Source organism: Bubalus kerabau, chromosome 1 (assembly GCF_029407905.1).
Source record: "Bubalus kerabau isolate K-KA32 ecotype Philippines breed swamp buffalo chromosome 1, PCC_UOA_SB_1v2, whole genome shotgun sequence".
NCBI lineage: Eukaryota > Metazoa > Chordata > Mammalia > Artiodactyla > Bovidae > Bubalus > Bubalus kerabau.
In genome coordinates this window covers 174,606,781-174,624,797 of record NC_073624.1, presented here as the reverse complement: position 1 = coordinate 174,624,797, position 18,017 = coordinate 174,606,781, and the positions used below count along the sequence as shown (strand labels likewise).

The window sequence follows — 18,017 nt, the reverse complement described above, 5'->3', positions numbered from 1 at the left end:
GACGCCGTTTTTCTTCTGGGCAACGGCCATCTCGGTAAGGACAATGGTCCAGTTTGTAGTTTCTGCTCCCCTCTCCTGACTAGTTAGTATATGAAGTGAGCGGAAGAGATGAGGATTTATAAAATAGTCGCTTCTTGCAGACAAAAACAAATAGCTAACGCCCTTGATTTGGATTGGAGATCAAAAGCAGTATTTCCTCTACCAAGATGGCGACGAAGCCCAGACGTAATCAGCACGCGCCGCCTGGTGGGGGGTGTCCATGCGCAAGCCCCGCGGTGACGTCACGGAGGTGCGACCGGGCCGGCGCCGGGGGAAGGAGGTAGGAACGGCAGCGGCGCGGGCGGAGCCGGGGGGCGGGGTGCGGGTGAGCCCCGCGGGGTAGCAGGACCTGAGACCACCTCCCCGGGAGGGCTGGAGGTGGGGTTCTCAGAGACGAACGCACTTCCGACCTCCAGTCTCCCGGGTTCCCGCGGGGGCTATCCCCATTTCCCGGAGCGAACGACTGAGATCCAGCGGGACAACGTCGTGTTCGAAGCTACTTAGTTCTGGTCGTGCTCCTGAGCAGCTTACAGGCTTGCGGGTGACAGAGCTGGGTACGGACGTCTCTGGCCTCATGCAGTAGGATCGGAGCTGGAGAGAGGGACGACGGGCTGGAGGAGCCTAGAAGGGGTAGCTGGAGGATATCTTGGAGGAGGCGGCGTTGAGTTTCCTGTTTTATTCTACCTTACTTTCACATCTAATCAACCACGTGGGTCTTGATTCCCTCCTAAGTGTACTCCCTGCTTTAGCCAAAACCACTCCTTAGACCCCTTCTGCTTGAGCTTCATGCTTCTGTCTCAGTCCTCCGTTCACCACCTCAGCAGCCCCAGAGGGCTCTGAGGTCCTCCGCACCTTCCCATTACCCTGGAATAGAAATCCGCTCTACCCAGCTTGCCTCCCCCCGACCACTGGGGGCTTGGGTCTCCCCACACCCTTAGGTTTTTCCTTTGATGTGTCCTCCAGGAAGCACTTTGACACCCCCTGGGTCAGAAGCTCCCTCCCAACTTCCCCTGGCACCTGCATGGCCCCATCACAGCTCTGATCTGGAATTAACACTCCTGTTGTCTATATCCCACCCAGCCTGGGAATCCCATTTAGTCTGGAAGCCCATCAGCACTGCCTCTTTCCCCAGCATCCCACTCATAGTAGGTGCTGCTATTGTTTCAGTTCATTTCGGTTCAGTCGCTCAGTCGTGTCCGACTCTTTGCAACCCCGTGAACCGCAGCATGTCAGGCCTCCCTGTCCATCCAACAGTGCATGTTTACTGAATGACAAAGTGTGTGTTTATTAAACAAAAGAAAAGCTGTTTTAATCAGCTCTGGCTACTATAACAAAATACCACTGACTGGGTGGCTTAAACAGCAGAAATGTATTTGCTCACAGTTGTGGAGGCTAGGAAGTCTAAGATCAAGTTGTCAACCAGTTTGGTTCCTAGTGCAGGCTTCTTCCTGAATTGCAGATGGCCACCTCACTGTGTTCTCACATGGTGAAGAGAGCAAATTCTGGTCTTTTTCTTCTTAAAGGGACACCAGCTCTGTTAGATTAGGACCCCACTCTTACGACCTCATTTACCCGTTATCACCTCCTCAGATGTCGTGTCTCTGAATACAGTCACTTTGAGTGTTAGTCACAAAATCAACATGTAAATTTTGGAGGGACATAACTATTTCAGTCTTGGCCTGAAGGAGGGGGTCAAAAAAGCCCCTTTTCAGGCTTTGGGATAGAATCAGAGTCTTAAGCAACAGGGGGAGGGGAGGGGATGCCCCATCTGAGTTGCTGTGAGTAGACAGGGTTTTCGCAGGATGAGGGAGACGGGTGTATCAGGTGAAGGCACAGCTAGAGAAAAGGCTCAGAGGCTGGGAGGAAAGTGAGTGGAAAGAGAAATGAGAAGCTGAGTTTGGACACAACACAGCATGTGAAGTAAATACTGAGGGCACCCTGGAAATAAATGCTTGTTTATTCATTTGCTCAAAACATTTTTTGAGCTCCCATTATACGGGACACAATCAAGGCAGTCCCAGCCCTGCCCTTGCAGAGCTCTCAGCCTAGTGGGGAAGATGGTTGTTGTTCAGTCACTCAGTCATGTCTGACTCTTTTTGAGTCCCCATGGACTGCAGCAGGCTAGGCTCCTCTATTCACTGTCCCCTGGAGTTTGCTTAAATTCATGGCCATTGAGTCAGTGATGATATCTAACCATCTCATCCTCTGCCACCCTCTTTTCCCCTTGCCTTCAGTGTCTCCCAGCATTAGGGTCTTTTACAGTGAGTCAGTTCTTCGCATCAGGAGGCCAAAGTATTGGAGCTTCAGCATCAGTCCTTCCAACGAATATTCGGGGTTGATTTCCTTTAGGATTTACCGGTTTGATTTCCTTCCTGTCCAAGGGACTCTCAAGAGTCTTCTCCAACACCACAGTTCGAAAGCATCGATTCTTTGGTGCTCGGCCTTCTTTACGGTCCAACTCTCACATCCATACATGACTACTGGAAAAACCTTAGCTTTGATTATATGGACCTTTGTTGGCAAAGTGATGTCTCTGCTTTATAATACACTATTTAGGTTTGTCATAGCTTTTCTTCCAAGGAGCAAGCATCTTTTAATTTCATTTGTTCAATAATCCTGTAAATGAACATAAGATAGTAACCCAAAGAAGTACCTCAGAGAAAGTTTATCATCTGAGAGTCAAGGGGAGTTTCCAGAAAGGGTTCCTGAAGGTGGCAACACTTTGGAGTTGGGCCCCCTAAGTTTCAGTTGGAATTAACTGGGTAAAAAGAGAAACAAATGTGGATGGCACAGCAAGTGCAAAGGTCCTGAGGTAGGAACCTGCATGGTAGGTTTGGAAAAAGGCAAGGCAGCTGGTGTGGCTGCTGCTGAGAGCGAGAGGGGGAAATGGGGGAGTTTCCTCAACTGAAACTGTGACCCCCACCAACTTCTTAGAGCTCTCCTGGGGAGTCCAGAGAGGTTTTCTGGTGGGTACATTGTAGATGCTCAGTAATGAATGGGTTAGGGGGCTCAGGAGCAGGATGGGGATCAGGCTGGCATGCTCAGCCCTGTGCATAGAGGGACGGTAATCAACCCTACTTCTCAGATGAGGAAGCTGAGGCTCAAGGGGAGCATGTCAGCCACAACTGCAGAGCCAGGACTCAACCCTGAGTCTCCTGGGTCTGCTGATCTCCCCAACTTTGCCCTGCTCTTCCCTGTGGAACTCAGTCCCCCATCTCAGCCTGGTGGGACTACCTCCCTATGTCAGGGGCACAAGTGGCCTCAGAGACCCGATCTGCCTTGATGTTCCCTGAAGGGCCAGCTAGCAGCCTAGGGTGAGGCAAGGGTTAGGACCAAGTTGGGACTGGGGCTGGGTCTGGGTTGGAATCTGGGCCCCTCCACTAAGCCACGGGGTGGCCTTGAGCATGTCACCCTCTCAAAGCCTCAGGTTCTTCATCTGTAAAATGGAAGAAAAGTACCTGGCCTTGCTGCTGTCAGGGGATGACATAATTTAGACTGCAACATTGGTCAGTCAGCGTTCCAGTTATTGCCCAGCTCCATCTGACTCCAAACTTCTGGCTCCGCCCACAGCACCATCCTAATTCGCTCAGCATTTGACTGCCACCCTCAGCCCCTCGCCCACCCACATGACACCATAAATCAGAACGGGTTCATGACCTGCTCAGAGCTGCCTAAAAGTTCTCTGGTGCCCAGAGAATAAAATCCTTCTTCTTCCTTACCCCTAAGATCCTGATCTATCAGCCTCTCACCTTCCCTGTCCCCTCCCCTCCCTCCCTCCCCCCAGCACTCCCTGCCTCCTCCTCCCTCCCAGTCTCTCTCTCCCCCTTCCCTTCTTCTCTCTCCTCCCCCACCTCCCTTCCCCATCTTTCCCTTCTAACTCCTCACTCACCCACACTGGCCTCAGTGGCTTCATGCTTTCTCTAGTGCATGACTTTCCTGCCACCGGGTCTTTGCACATCCTGGGTCCTCTGTCCAGGGGTCTCAGCCCTTCATTTCCACAGAGCTGCTTCCAGTCCATCTTTCAGGTCTCAGCTTGGCCATCACCTGCCAGGGTTGTGAGAATTCACTAAGACACTGTGTGTAAAGCATTGCAACTGCTGCAAATAGGAGCTGATGTTAGAGTTTCCAGAGGGGCTCAGAGGTAGATTTCCCCTCCTCCATAAGCCACACAGCTAGGAAGTTGGTGGGGGTGGGTTGCCTGGTGGTCCTGAGTCAGGATGGACCCCACATTCTCTCCCCTTCCTTCTTGGTTGCTGGGCCTACTTCTTCAAGGTTCAGTAAGGGACTGAGCTGGAGAGTCTCAGTGGGGAGAAAATGACTCAGGAATGAGGGACACCAGCCCATTTCCCAGATGAGGAAAATTGAGGCTTGGAGAGCTGAAGGCTCGTGCCATGACCTCACAGTGCTTGTGTCAGCACTCTGGAGGGAGGGTGCTCTTAATTTCTTGGTTTCCCTTCCTCACCTGAAAGGCAGGCTTTGGAGGTGAGACCTGAGGCTCAGTCCTGTGCAACTTGGCTAGGTACCTTGACATGCTCAAAAGGGAATAAGAACAGTTGCCGTGTTTAAGACTTTGTGCTGTGTGCCAGTGTGCTAAGTCGCTTCAGTCATGTCTGATTCTTTGTGACTCAATGGACTGTAGCCCGCCAGGCTCCTCTGTCCATGGGATTCTCCAGGCAAGAATACTGGAGTGGGTTGCCATGCCCTCCCCTAGGGAATCTTCCTGACCCAGGGATCGAACCCACATCTCCTGCATTGCAGACAGATTCTTTATTCACTGAGCCACCTAGGAAGCCGGTTTAAGGCTTTGGGAGCATTCAATGAAGTTGGGCCATATAAAATGCTTAGTAGGGGGCCGGGTGTGGGGAGGGTGGCTCCTCCCATTTGAGTGTATCGTGATCACCCCAGCGCCCAGCGAGGGGCTCACACAGAGCAGGCGCCCGCACTGGACAGCAGCTTTATGGGTGTTATAACTTCTCATGGCTGTGTGAGCATGGGCCGGGTCCCTGGGCTCTGCTTAGCCAGGGGGGAACTGCTTACCCAGGGGGAGGGGCATTCAGCTGTGGGGTCAGAGGAGTGCGGCCGCAGAGGTGGCAGGATGGGAGGGTCCTCTCACACTGGCCCACGGGGATCTATAGCAACATGACTTGTAAAAGCTGAAACATAGAAACCACTCACAGGTCCACCATCGTGGACAGAGGGATAAACATAATGTGGTCCCTCCATATAGTAGAATATTACTCAGACATAAGAAGGGAGTGATGCACTGGCACATGCTCACACGTGGGTGAGCCTCGAAACCACGGTGCTAAGCGAAAGACGTGCGAAGAGGCAGATCCACAGAGAGCAGACTAGTGGTTGCTGGGGAGGGGGGATGTGGACTGATAGGTAATGGGGCCAGGTCTCCTGGGGATGGTGGAAATGTTCCGAAACTAGATGGAGGTGCCGGTTTCACAGTACTGTGAACGTGCTAAATACCACTGACTTGGGCACTTTAAGATGGTTCCTTGTGTATTATGTGAACTTCACCTCAGATGTTTTTTTTTGAAAGAGAGATTGGTGAGTCTGAAGCCCTGGTTTTATAGACAAAGCCACTGAGGCCCCAAGGGGGTCACGGCTGCACAGGTGTGAGTGTGAGGCTGTGGACGGTGGATGCCCTTGACTCACTGTTCCCTGCCCTCATCTCACAGCCTGCTGAGGGATGCCCAAGAAGTTCCAGGGCGAGAACACCAAGTCGGCAGCGGCCCGGGCGCGGAGGGCTGAGGCCAAGGCGGCCGCGGATGCCAAGAAGCAGAAGGAGCTGGAAGATGCGTACTGGAGGGACGAGGACAAACACGTCATGAGGAAGGAGCAGCGCAAGGTGAGGGCCCCACGCCCCGGGCGAGGCGGGGCGGGGGGAGGCGGCGGGCGCCCGGGTCTGTGGCCTGAAGGGTGAGGGGAACCGGACGTGGAGCACGGCAGGGAGAGAGACGGGAGCAGGGGGTCCCTCTGCCCGCAGGGCAGAAGGCGGCAGGCGCCTTGGGTCTGTGGCCTGAAGGGTGGAGCACGGGCAGGGGGGTAGACGGGAGTAGAGGCAAAGGCTTGTGCAGGGTCCCAGAGGGGGCTGGGGTTTGGCACGTTTAGGCAATCACGAGCCCTCCATGGGTTAGTTTCTCTCCTTTATGTGATGCCAGGATTAGACAAGACTGCCCGTGCCTCACCCTTGAGCACGCAGGGCACACCTGGCAGCAGCTGGAGGCGTGTTTAGTTGTCAGCTGGAGGGTGCTGCTGGCACGCGGTGGGCTGAGCTACGGGAGGGTGCTCCACACCCAGTGGTGCTGAGGCTGAGACGCACTGATAGGTCCCGTTTCTGACCTGCTGACGCGGTTCTTCCAGGTGTTTATAAAATCACAAGAGGGCAGGGATAGTTGACTGTCTTCTGCTGGGCCCCAGTGCCTGGCACACAGTGGGTGCTTCATTGATGATTCAGGGCTGACGCTGACCCACTTGGTCCAGTAGGTGGCGCCAGAAACCATTCTAAGCCGCTTGTCCTCCTCGCCTGGGCGGGTCCCAGGATCCGGCTGGACTGACAGGTTCTAGCATCGCAGCGGTGACGCACCATCCGTGCGTGCCCAGTTCTGGGAGATCCTGGGTGCTCTTGTGAGTTTTTCCCACTGTCTTTCTGTGTAGGGAAAGACGGATCCTGCCTTGTTTTTAGCCGGAATTGAATATCACTGATTCCCTCTCCCCCCAATCTCCCCGCCCCCATGCTACATTCTGGGTCCATGGACATCTTTCAGTTTTTTCTTTTTTTTGGGGTGGCTCGCAGGATCTTAGTTGCCTGACCAGGGATTGAACTCGTGCCTCCTGCAGTGGGAGTGCAGAGTCCCACTAAACTGCCAGGGGAGCCCCTGTCTTTTTTGACTGTCACCATTTTGACAATACAGGAAAGTTAAAACCCAAAAGAAAAAACAGTGTCTGCCAAGGATCTGTTCTCTAGACAGAAAAGCCAGAGACCTTTCCACAGTCCCCGAGGCAGCAGCCCAGCCCAGCCCAGGAGCCCTCCCCAGGCCTGCATCCTGGGCTTCCCATCCTCTGGATGAGGAAACTGAGGCACAGACAAGGCAGGAAGCCCCAGTCACAGGGCTGTGAGTGGGACTGGAGCCGGGCTGGGGGTCTGCCTCCAGGTTTGCAGTGAGTGTGCAGGGGTGTGGCCCAGGGGGCATCTGCCTGTCCCATCACCTGAGTCGCACACACCTGGAAGGTGCACAGGCGGAGGCCAGCCAGGCAGCAGGGCCCAGACGGGCTCTCAAGGCCACTCGACTGTAGCACAGGCCACTGAATGCAGATAGACCACAACTTAACCAAAACAGGCCACAGTTTGCCAGCCCCTGGTCTCTAGAACATTCCCAGCCCCCAGGCCCCTCCCGGACAGTCCCCCCTCCTGAGTGTTTGTGTTTTTTTTTTTTGCCGCAGCAGCAAAAGTGCTGAATCCTAACCACTAGACCACCAGGGAGCTCTCCCCCCTGAGTATTTTACATGGAGCCTCTGATGGTTCTTCCCCACTGGGTGATTTTCTGGGTTCTGTTCATCCCTCTTCCTGCTGATGGGTGAGGGGGCCCACAGTCTACAGAGCACACCTGGTCCCTCTTTCTTACGTGACAGTTGTTTTAAAAAGATAGTTTCTATGAAAAGAAAATCCGTGTTTGTTCTAAAGCACTAAAAAAAGCAGCACCCCCCCATCATGTGACACCAAAGGCTTTTCTCACCCAATGCCATACCCTAAAGGCCGTGTCCTCAGTTAAGTGGGATCTTGTAGCCAGATTTCTCCCTGCTGCCAGGATTCAGCCTCAAGCTGGGCCGTAATTCATCGCCCCGCCTGGAGGGCAGCATTTTGTCTCCATTTGTTCCATATTAAGCAACTCGGCGATGAGCACGTGACTCTCTGGGTTCCATCTCGATTATTTATGAGGCTCATTTTTGATGGCTCCGGAATATTCCACCAGTGGCCTCATCCTTCACCCGTCACCAGATGCTGCCAATTGTTAATTGCCCTTTGTAAAAAACTGCGAGTGACTTTTTTCAGAAAAATTCTGCTGAATGTCAGAGTGTAAATGCTTATGTTCCCTCCTCAGTCCCATGTCCCAGGAGACTCACGGCCACAGTCTGCATGCCCTTCCTGGGTGCTTGGAGCCTTCTGGAATTCATTTGTTCATTCATTCAGCACACTTTTACTTAAGCACCTACTGTGTGCTGGGCCAGGGCCTGCCTCCGGGATGAGCCAGATGATTTGTGCGACACAGCAAAGAGCCATGCGGTAGAGCAGGTGGCTAGGGAGCCAGGAGCTCAGAGTGAGCCAGAGTTAGCCAGGAGAGGAGGCTGGCGGTAGCATTCCAAGTGGGGAGAGCAGCTAGTGCAAAGGCCCTAAGGCAGGGTTGTGTTGTGGACAGGGTAAACGTGGGCTGTACATGCACCACACCGCAGTCAAGGAGCCTCATGAGGACCAATGGGGAAACCAGTGGGAAACCGAGACTCAGAGCACAATGGCCCTACCCTAGGCACCTGACCACAGATGTGGGAGCTCAGCAGCTGTGTCCAAACAGCCTTCTTCCTTTCCTATCAATCAGGCAGGTTGGAGGTCAGAGGCCCAGTATGTGTCCTCAGGAACCCCTCCTCTGGGGCCCTTAGTCCTGTCACAGGGGCACTAGCAGCACACAGACCATCTCCAAGCACGGAGGGTGGATGGCAGACTTGCTGGCAGTGGGTGGGCAGGCGGCGATGCCTGCAGCGCAGGGCTCTGGGGGGTGCGGGGTGGGCGGCAGCAGGATATCTCAAGCCTGAGGCCACACCGCACTACAAATGAACCAGAACCTCGCGCTGTCCCCGGAGCAGTGGAGGGCCAGCAGCCAAGGACAAGTATTGTAGGCTACACGTCTCCTCGACCAGCTGGCATCAGAGCCTTTCTGGGGAGCCAGCGTGGGATCAGTCCCAGCCTCTGTGACACTCAGCTGGGAACACTTCAGCAGTGCCTCCCCAAGGTCTGCTGGCACATAAAAGAACCACTGCCCCAGCTGGCAGATGTGTTCACACCCTCGAGTGGCTCCTGTTGCCTTTGGAATCCAGTACAAACCCTTCCCCATGCCCGTGAGGCTCCCCGGGGTCCCGCCTCTGCCCTCCCCACCTCTTCTCCCTTCACACTTCCCCTCCTCACTCTAACTTCTTGCTGTCCCTGTCAGGCTAGGTGGTTCCTGCCTCAGGACCTTTGGACCTGCCATTCCTCCCACTAAGGACCCTCCTCTTCCCCAGCCTAGGCATCACTTTTTCTTCTAGAGCCACCCACCCCGCTGCCTTGGCTAAGGTTCCCATAGACATGTAGGATGGGAGCCCCCAGATAGGCCCATGGTGCTCCTGTGTCCCCTAAGACCAGCATGGGGTCTAACACACAGCAGAGTCTCCATCACATGGGTTGGGATGCGAACCGGACCCCATGCCACTGGGGCAGGATCCATGCCTGACTCTCCATCCCTCAGGAGGAGAAGGAGAAGCGGCGCCTAGAGCAGCTGGAGCGCAAGAAGGAGACGCAACGGCTGCTGGAGGAGGAAGACTCAAAGCTCAAGGGTGGCAAGGCCCCCCGGGTGGCCGCCTCCAGCAAGGTCACCCGCGCCCAGATTGAGGAGACTCTCCGCCGAGACCATCAGCACAAGGAAAGCCCTGACCCAGGTGGGGCCTGGGCCCACGCTGGAGCTGCCCTTTTACCTGAGAAACGAGAGGCAGTGGGCGGACCCCCTGGACTGAGTCCAGAGGGCCTCCTCCTCACCTCCAGAGAAGCTGTGTGGGCTCTGCAAGGGTGGCTGGGTTGCGTAAGGCCTGGCTCTGAACACAGACGGTTTAGGCACGCACGTGTGTAATTACTTACGCCGCACGCGACCCTAGCTTGTGCTCTCCCGGGTCCCCAAGGCTGATGTGGTGCCCCGAGGCGAGGAGACAGCAGCGGCTTAGGAGGTGTCTCCTGAGCGGTGGGCTGCAGAGAAGTAAGTCAGGGGGCTTGGGGGCAGGACTGGCCCACCCCGATAGGTAGGACTTGGGGAGGGGGTTGCGTTTCCATCCTCAATCCTCTGCCTGCCTCCCTTTTTCCCCTACTTCATCCCCTCCGTTGTCTCTCATCTCCCTGGAACTCAGCATCTCTGCTCATGTCTCTGTTTCTGGTATATCTCTGTTCCCCTGCCGCTCCCGCCCGCAGCCGAGAAAGCCAAAAGCCACTTGGAGGTGCCGTTGGAGGAGAACGTGAACCGCCGCGTGCTGGAGGAGGGCAGCGTGGAGGCTCGCACCATCGAGGACGCCATCGCTGTGCTCAGGTACCCGGCAGAGCCTAGGCCTTGGAGGCGGGGCTTGGGGCGGGGCGGGGCGGGGCTTGAACCTCGGGTGGGGCTAGGCCCGGGGGCGGGACGGCCCACGCCCCAGCCCCCCTGACGCCTGCGTCTTCACCAGCGTGACGGAGGAGGCGGTGGACAGACACCCGGAGCGCCGCATGCGGGCGGCCTTCACTGCCTTTGAGGAGGCGCAGCTGCCGCGGCTTAAGCAAGAAAATCCCAATATGCGGCTGTCGCAGCTGAAGCAGATGCTCAAAAAGGAGTGGCTGCGTTCACCGGATAACCCCATGAACCAGCGGGCGGTGCCCTTCAATACCCCCAAGTGAGCCTGGAACTGGAGGAGCCGCCCGGGCAGGCGGTCAGGGTCGCAATCCCACACGCCCTCCCGCTGGGTCAGCTCCAAGGGCTACAGATACCTGGGGCCATGGCGTGTGTCCTAGGGGCTCGGTGGCATCACTGGCCACATTTCCCGCAACAGGGCCCCTGCTGCAGTGACACCCCTGCCCTTCATGCGTGCGCCAGAGTCCTGGGGCCGAGTGCCCAATAAAGGTGGCCGGTGAGGCAGAGTGTGCACTTGAAGTCTACGTGGGTATGGGTCGATGCGTGAGTGGGTGGTGGGAGAGGATAGCTGGAACGAGGGGGCTCCCAAAGCGCTGCTGTCTTAGCAGGCTAGGTGAGATAGTGTAGAGCAGACAGTGCTCTGCTTCTACCTGGGCCAGTGGTCCAGTGAGAGGCCTATACCATTATCTCCTGGAAGCTTTGCTGGGTTGCTGCAAATGGGTAGCTCAGAGAGGTTGAGGCACCGGCTTCAGGTCACACAGTACTGCAGAGACAGAACCAGAGGAGAGTTGGAGGTGAGTTGTTGGCATCCTGAGATTCTGGTCCCGAATCAGCAGCCAGGTCACATACTGTGTTGGGGTCAGGAGATGTAGACTGCTCTGTTTTATTCCAACACGGGAGGCATCTGGGTCGAGTCCTGGGCAGGCTTTCTGGTAGAGGGTTTCTTTAGAGCAGGCGTTTATGGGATATGAGTCAGATTCCATTGCAGAGGCAGGGCACTGAGCAGGCAAGGCCCTGGAAGCTGGAGTGGGCAGGTGGATCTGGGTAGGAATGAGTGTCCGGTCAGAGGTGGAAGGGCTGGGTGAGATCTCAACTTGGTTCTGGCTTCCTAAAGCTTAGTTGACCTCAGGGAGCCAGTGGAGAGGAAGGGCAGCTGGGAGATGGGCCCAAGTGTGTGGGGCGGGGTCCAAGCATTTACTATGTCACTGATATGGGCTTCCACCCAAGTGACTTCTCTCTGCACCTCTGGCCCCCGTCCCCTCACCCTCCACCACCCTCCAGCCCCATCATCTGCTTGTTCTCAACTTCTCCAGCACAGCAGGCTTGTTGCCCCTCATGGCCTACACGCTTAGTTCTTCCTGCCAAGAATGCTTCGTCTCCCAGACATTAAGTCTCAGATGCAGATCTTTATAGATGGCCCCAACTGTGTGGGGTCATGGCTGAGCCAAAGGGAGCCAGGCTCTGCCCAGAAGTAGAGGGGTAATAAGGCTTCGTGGGGGGAGGGCCTTGAAGTATGGGAGTTCTCCACACTGACAAGGGGCAGAAAAGGCTGAAGAAACCACACGTGCAAAGGCCTGCAGGTCACAACTCCTATTCTCCAGAGTTGTTATTGGTTAGTCAGTCATGTCTGACTCTTTTGTAATCCCCCTGGACTGTAACCCACCAGGCTCCTCTGCCCACGGGATTTCTCAGGCAAGAATACTGGAGTGGGTTGCCATTTCCTTCTCCAGGAGATCTTCCTGACCCAAGGATCGAACCTGGGTCTGCCTGCATTGGTAGGCGAGTTCTTTACCAACTGAGCCACAAGGGAAGTCCCTGTGATACCCATTTCTAGAGGGGGAAATTGAAACACAAGGCTTCCTACTTCAACGGGGCCGGAGGGGGGATGGTGTCTTTAATAATCGAGTACAGCTGAAGTGCAGTATAGCAGGTGCCTAAAATAATGGCAGCTGACATTAAAAACTAACCAACATACATATTGAGCACTGGCTTAGTTTGGGGATTTCCCCAGGAGCCAACTCTGAGGCAGGACTAGAGGCATGTGAGGGGTCCAGGAAGGACCTCAGGAAGATCCCATGGGATTTGAGGGAAGGAGCCATTCAGGGAACAGTCTGGAGAGGAGCATTGAGGGTGGAGGGGGGGGGTGTCGGAGACTGGACCAGCCGTGAGAAACATCCTCTGGATGCTGGACCCTGGCCTACCACATGATAAGATTGCTGGGAGAAATATCGATAACCTCAGATATGCAGATGACACCACCCTTACGGCAGAAAGCCAAGAGGAACTAAAGAGCCTCTTGATGAAAGTGAAAAAGTGTGAAAAACTTGGCTTAAAACTCAGCATTCAAAAAACAAAGATCATGGCATCCAGCCCCATCACTTCATGGCAAATAGATGGGGATACAATGGAAACAGTGAGAGACTATTTTCTTGGGCTCCAAAATCATTGCAGATGGTGACTGCAGCCATGAAATTAAAAGACACTTACTCCTTGGAAGAAAAGCTATGACAAACCTAGACAGCATATTGAAAAGCAGAGATATTACCTTGCCTACAAAGGTCTGTATGGTCAAAGCTATGGTTTTTACAATAGTAATGTGTGGGTGTGAGATTTGGACCATAACGAAGCCTGAGCACCGAAAAACTGATGGTTTTGAACTGTGGTGTTGGAGAAGACTCTTGAGAGTCCCTTGGACAGCAGGGAGATCAAACCAGTTCATCCTAAAGGAAATAAATCCGGAATAGTCATTGGAAGGACTGATGCTGAAGCTGAAGCTCCAATACTTTGGCCACATGATGCAAAGAGCTGACTCATTGGAAAAGACTCTGATGCTGGGAAAGATTGAAGGCAGGAGAAGGGGACAACAGAGGATGAGACGGTTGGATGGCATCACCAACTCAATGGACACGAGTTTGAGCAAGGTCTGGGAGATGGTGATGGACAGGGAAGCCTGGCATGCTGCAGTCCATTGGATTGCAAAGAGTCAGACATGACTGAGCGACTGAACAACAAATGTCATTTCACTGAGCCCTGGGGACAGCCCCCTGTTACATTGATCCTCTTTCTAGATGGAAAAAGAAAGGCGCCTGCCTGTGTCACATACTCAGAAAGCACTCAGTCAGCAGTGTGGAGGTGGGGCCCAGAATTAGGGCTCCAGGTATCAGCTGAATAACAGAGAAGCCCAGATGGCTCCCCACAAAGGGAGTCCTCTGCCTCTTACCTCTGGGTGCCTTAGACCAAGGCCTTAATGGGTCCAAGCCTGGTTCCTCCTATTTAAATTAGGACTGAAAACAGTATCTAAGCCTAGGCCACCTCGAGAATCAAGGAGATGATGCCTAGGAAGGGCAGATCCTGAAGAAGTCTTGGCAAAGGAGCCTCCTGCATGGCCAGGTTTGGGGTATTTGTTGTGGCCAGGGATTAGGGAAGGTCTGGAACCAGTGATGAGTAATCGGAGGGAAGAAGCAAGCCGAGCCTATAGGGCCTTGGATGCCAAGGGTGGGATGAATGGGGCTTTACCCCAGGGCGAAGGAGAGCCATAGTGGATGTATGAGCAGAGTAGAAAGAGTACCAGAGCTGTGCGTGGCAAGCTCTGCTGGGGACTTGTAGGGGAATGGCTGGTAGACCAGAGTGAAGGTAAAACTCAGGACAGAAGCTAGGAGGACTGCCTTCATTCCTCAGACACAAAGACGACGGTAACAACGACTGTTTCAAATAAACTTCTGTCTTCTGGTCCCACCCCCACGGAATCCCAGGCTCGCGCATGCGCGCAGGCAACAGGGAATCCCCGGCTTCGCCGCAGTGAGCGGGAGGGGGCGTGAGACGGGAGTTCCATGCGCTCCCAGCCATCTCCGCGCGTTGCCAGGACGACCAGGCGGGGCCGGGGACGCCGGACGCTGACTGCGCCTGCGCGGGGGTTGTCACCACAGCGCCAGGGCTTTCCCGTAGCGCGCGAGTCGGGGAGGGAAAAGGCGCGCATGCGTCGACCCCCGCCCGACCCCCGCCCTGTGGGCCAGGGAATCCTCACCTGCCGCACTGCGCACTGGGGGCGGGGCGGGGAAACCGGCTCAAACTGGAGTGGGGTTTGCTGAGGCGTGGGCGGGGGAGGGAGCGAGCGTGGGGTCTTCCCCAGGTTCCCGCTCTCGCTGTCGCCTTGGCAACCGGGCGCGCGGGCCGCAGTGCGGGGGCGGCGGCAGCCTCGGGGAAACCGGGTGGTTCTGCGCGTGCGTGGGGCTCCGCGCCTGCGGCCGGGGTTCCCCTTCGTGCGCCTGGGGGGTATCGATGGGGGGGGCGGTGTGGGGATGATTGGAGAAGGTGGGTGCCAGGGAAGAGAATGAACGCGGAGAGAGGGGCTGGGGAACGGGGGAGAATGGTGGTGGAAAGAGGAGGCGAAGTGGGTGCCTGAGAAGGTAGGGGGGCACGGGAAAGGGTAGAGGTGGTGGGGAGAGGGGTGCTGGATGAGGTCGGAGGAGGGATTAATGAGGAAGATAGTAGAGGAAAGGGAACAACAGAGGAGAAGGGAGGAGGAACAGGGGGAGCGGCTAAAGGACATGGTCAGTATGAGGGGAACAAAGAGAAGCTTATGAAGGGAACACGGTAGGGTATAGGGGTGGCTACGGGGGGGGGGGACGAACACCTTCAGGACACCACCCCACCCCCCAACCTGCAAACCCCAGGTTTTCTGAGCCAGGAAATCTGGGTCTAAGATGTCCAGATTTAGAAGAAGAAGAAAAGGTACAGGACACACCAGTTAAGCTTGACTTTCAGTTAAGCAATGGAATGATTTTTATTCTAAGTGTGGCCCATTCCGTGCACGATTTTTACTAGCAGCTCTAATTTTGGTCGGACCACTTCCTTCTCCTCCCGGCCAACCCCATCCCCTGCCTGTCCCTTCAGCCTTTCTGAAAGCCACTGGGACCTCTCAGATCAGATGATTCCTTTGTTTCTTATCTCTCTGGTGCCCCCACACGCCTGCACACTGGTGCCCTCCCCTGCCATCTCCCATCCTGGCTTCGAACACCACCCTGAGGTGGTGTCCTAGCCAGGCAATACAATGCGCAAAGGCATGGCACCTCCACCGCCTTCTCTCTTTGTCTCTCTGTGTGGCTGTCTCTGTCTCTCTCAACCCCTAAAGCCCCTCCAAACTCTCTCCCATGGGCCTGATCCTGCTGAGATGATATAATGTCTCTGCCTATCCCAGCTGCCATCACCTCCTTCTCCTGGAACCTCTAGGGCTCCTTACTCTCAAGCCTGAGACCCAGGAACCTCCTACACCAGGCTTCCCCTCAATCTCTGGGCATATAAGTAGATAGTAGATATGTAGAAAAATTTTGGAGGGTAATTTTATGGAGGCAAGTCCTGGGGGTAGTATTTGATGCTTCAACACAGAGAGCTGCATTTTTCGTACCTTAGAGGCACACGCACCCTGTCCGAGCTTTTGTACTCTCCAACAAAGTAATTTGCCTTTTATCCTCCTCCTTGGTTTTGAAAACAAGTGAGATAATAAAACATTATAGGAAAGCTAATAACAGAAAAGGTCAGTCCCTGGCCCTAGGCTGCCCCTTGATGCCTCCCCCAATCCCCACTTCTCATCTTTGCCCTTCGTATTTATTTGCCATCGGAACACTCAGTCGAACCTCCTGCCTGGCTTCTGCCCAACAGGCCAAAAACTCGGCCTCATGGATCATTTTTCCCAGGGGCATGTTATTCTGGAAACCAGCAGTCCTCAGAAGGGAAACATTTGAGCCCCTGACTGTGTTTATAGTTTCGGTGTCCTAGGCAACGCCCCTGCAGAATCAGATCCTGGATCTTTTGTGCCATGTTCTAGGGGTGCTTTCTGGGGGTGGGTCACTGGGCAGAGGGTGATGCCATCCCTTTATTTGGAGCTGGGTAACTTCTGGGGTGGTCTTAGGTCAGAGTTGGACCTCTCCTCTCATCAGCCAGGCCCAGGTGGCACTGGGCACCCCCCATTCTTCCCATCCCCATTTCTGGGGAAGCCAAAGGTGAGTAAGTGAACCCATGACCGCTTCCACTAGGGATTGAGGACAGCAAACTAGGCTGATGTGCCCAGATAAGGAAGGCCTCTAGGCAGGAGGTGACACTGGACCGGGCTTCTGAAAGACAATAGGGGGTGAGGAGAACTGGGAAAGGGTGATCCTGGCAGAAGGAGCAGCAGATGCAAAGGCCCCAAGGCTGGACAGGGTAACAGCTGAAAAGCTGGGGTTAGCCCAGACCACGTGGGCCTTGCAAGGGGGGAGGAATGAGGATCATCCTTTTGGTTCAAGGAGGAGGTGGCCGGTAATGTGGGGCAGGACGTGACCAGTCACATGGTTGATGATGGAATTCTGTGGCTGCATCAGAGAAGGGACAGTGGGGTGACACTGGGAATACATGAGCTGCGGGACTGAGGGGCGTTCCGGGGCTTCTACAGGGCAATGGTGGGGTTCAAGGGCGGGGGACACCCCCAAATAATGCGTGTCCTGTCACCAGCTCTGGACTCTCCCTCACAGGGGCCTTAGCATCCTCCCACGGGCTGGAAGTCACCCCCTGAGAAGTGCTGGGTGAGGCCCCTCCTCTGTGGAGTCCCCGCGGTTCCCGCAGCCCTCCCCCTCTCTGCCCACACAATGCAGACCCCGGAGGCCCCCCGCCGCTTTGTTCTCTTTCCCTCCACACATGGGCACGGTCACGCTGGCGGCTCCCTCTGAGCGCGGCTTACACACACATAATGGGAAGGGGGAAGAAAGCGTTCCCAGTCGCCTCCCCTCCCCATTCGCCTCCGCGAGCCGCCTCCCCCAGCCCCTCCCGCACCGCGGGATCCCCGCCTCAGGACCCCTCCCGGGAGCACAGTACCTTTCGCGAGGCGCTCCCGGCCCGGGGAGGGGGAGGGCGGGGGGTTGGAGAGAGAGGGCTATTTTTAGAATGAATGGAAGAAAAGGGGGGGGGGAGACAACGAAAAAAGGGATGTAGGTTCGTAGAAACCTTCTGGCTCCCAAGTGGAAATTCCCCACACCCCAGGCCCAGGTGGAAGGTGGGTGGGGGGGTTCAGAGACGGGGCGGGCGGAGCTGCGGGGGCAGCGGGCGAAGATAGTGGGCTTTGGGAGGGCGCCACGCTTCCCGGAGGTAAGGGGAAAGTTGGAGGAGACCAGCAAAACGTAGCCGGCAGCCCTACAGATTCCCAAGAGCTGGAGGGACCCCAGAGGTGGGCACTGTCCAGTCCAGACACTCCGGGAAACAGATTCGGAGAGGGGCTTACGCAGGGCCAAGGTCATCGGAGGACTGAGCCCTAGACTCAATACCCCATCCCCTAGTGACCCAAACCTCGGTAGCCGCATTGTTCTCATTTGGCAGTGACCTTCACAAACCCTGCCATCCAGGCCTCTTCCTTTCACGTTCGGCGGGGTCCCGGCATCCTGCATTTAAGAGGGCTGGTTTCAGGGTATCGCGACGCAACAGTAATACGGAGAAGTTTACTGTGGTTAGTTTTCTGGACATCCCGGGTCTCCCCTCCCTCTCTGGGACCTTCCAGCCCGGGCAGCATCACCAGCTGCCCCAAACCCCCGATTACCCCTGGAGCCT

At 55.6% G+C, this 18,017-nt stretch overlaps 1 protein-coding gene across 1 annotated transcript; it reads left to right on the top strand.

Moving 5' to 3' along the window:
- Positions 1-221: 221 nt before the first annotated feature.
- Positions 222-10,958, top strand: CCDC124 (coiled-coil domain containing 124). Its single transcript, XM_055541525.1, has 5 exons — positions 222-319; positions 5,727-5,896; positions 9,546-9,735; positions 10,256-10,370; positions 10,504-10,958. The coding sequence occupies exons 2-5, from the start codon at positions 5,738-5,740 to the stop codon at positions 10,709-10,711; spliced, it is 672 nt and encodes a 223-aa protein (XP_055397500.1). The 5' UTR covers positions 222-319; positions 5,727-5,737; the 3' UTR covers positions 10,712-10,958.
- The last annotated feature ends 7,059 nt before the right edge of the window (positions 10,959-18,017 follow it).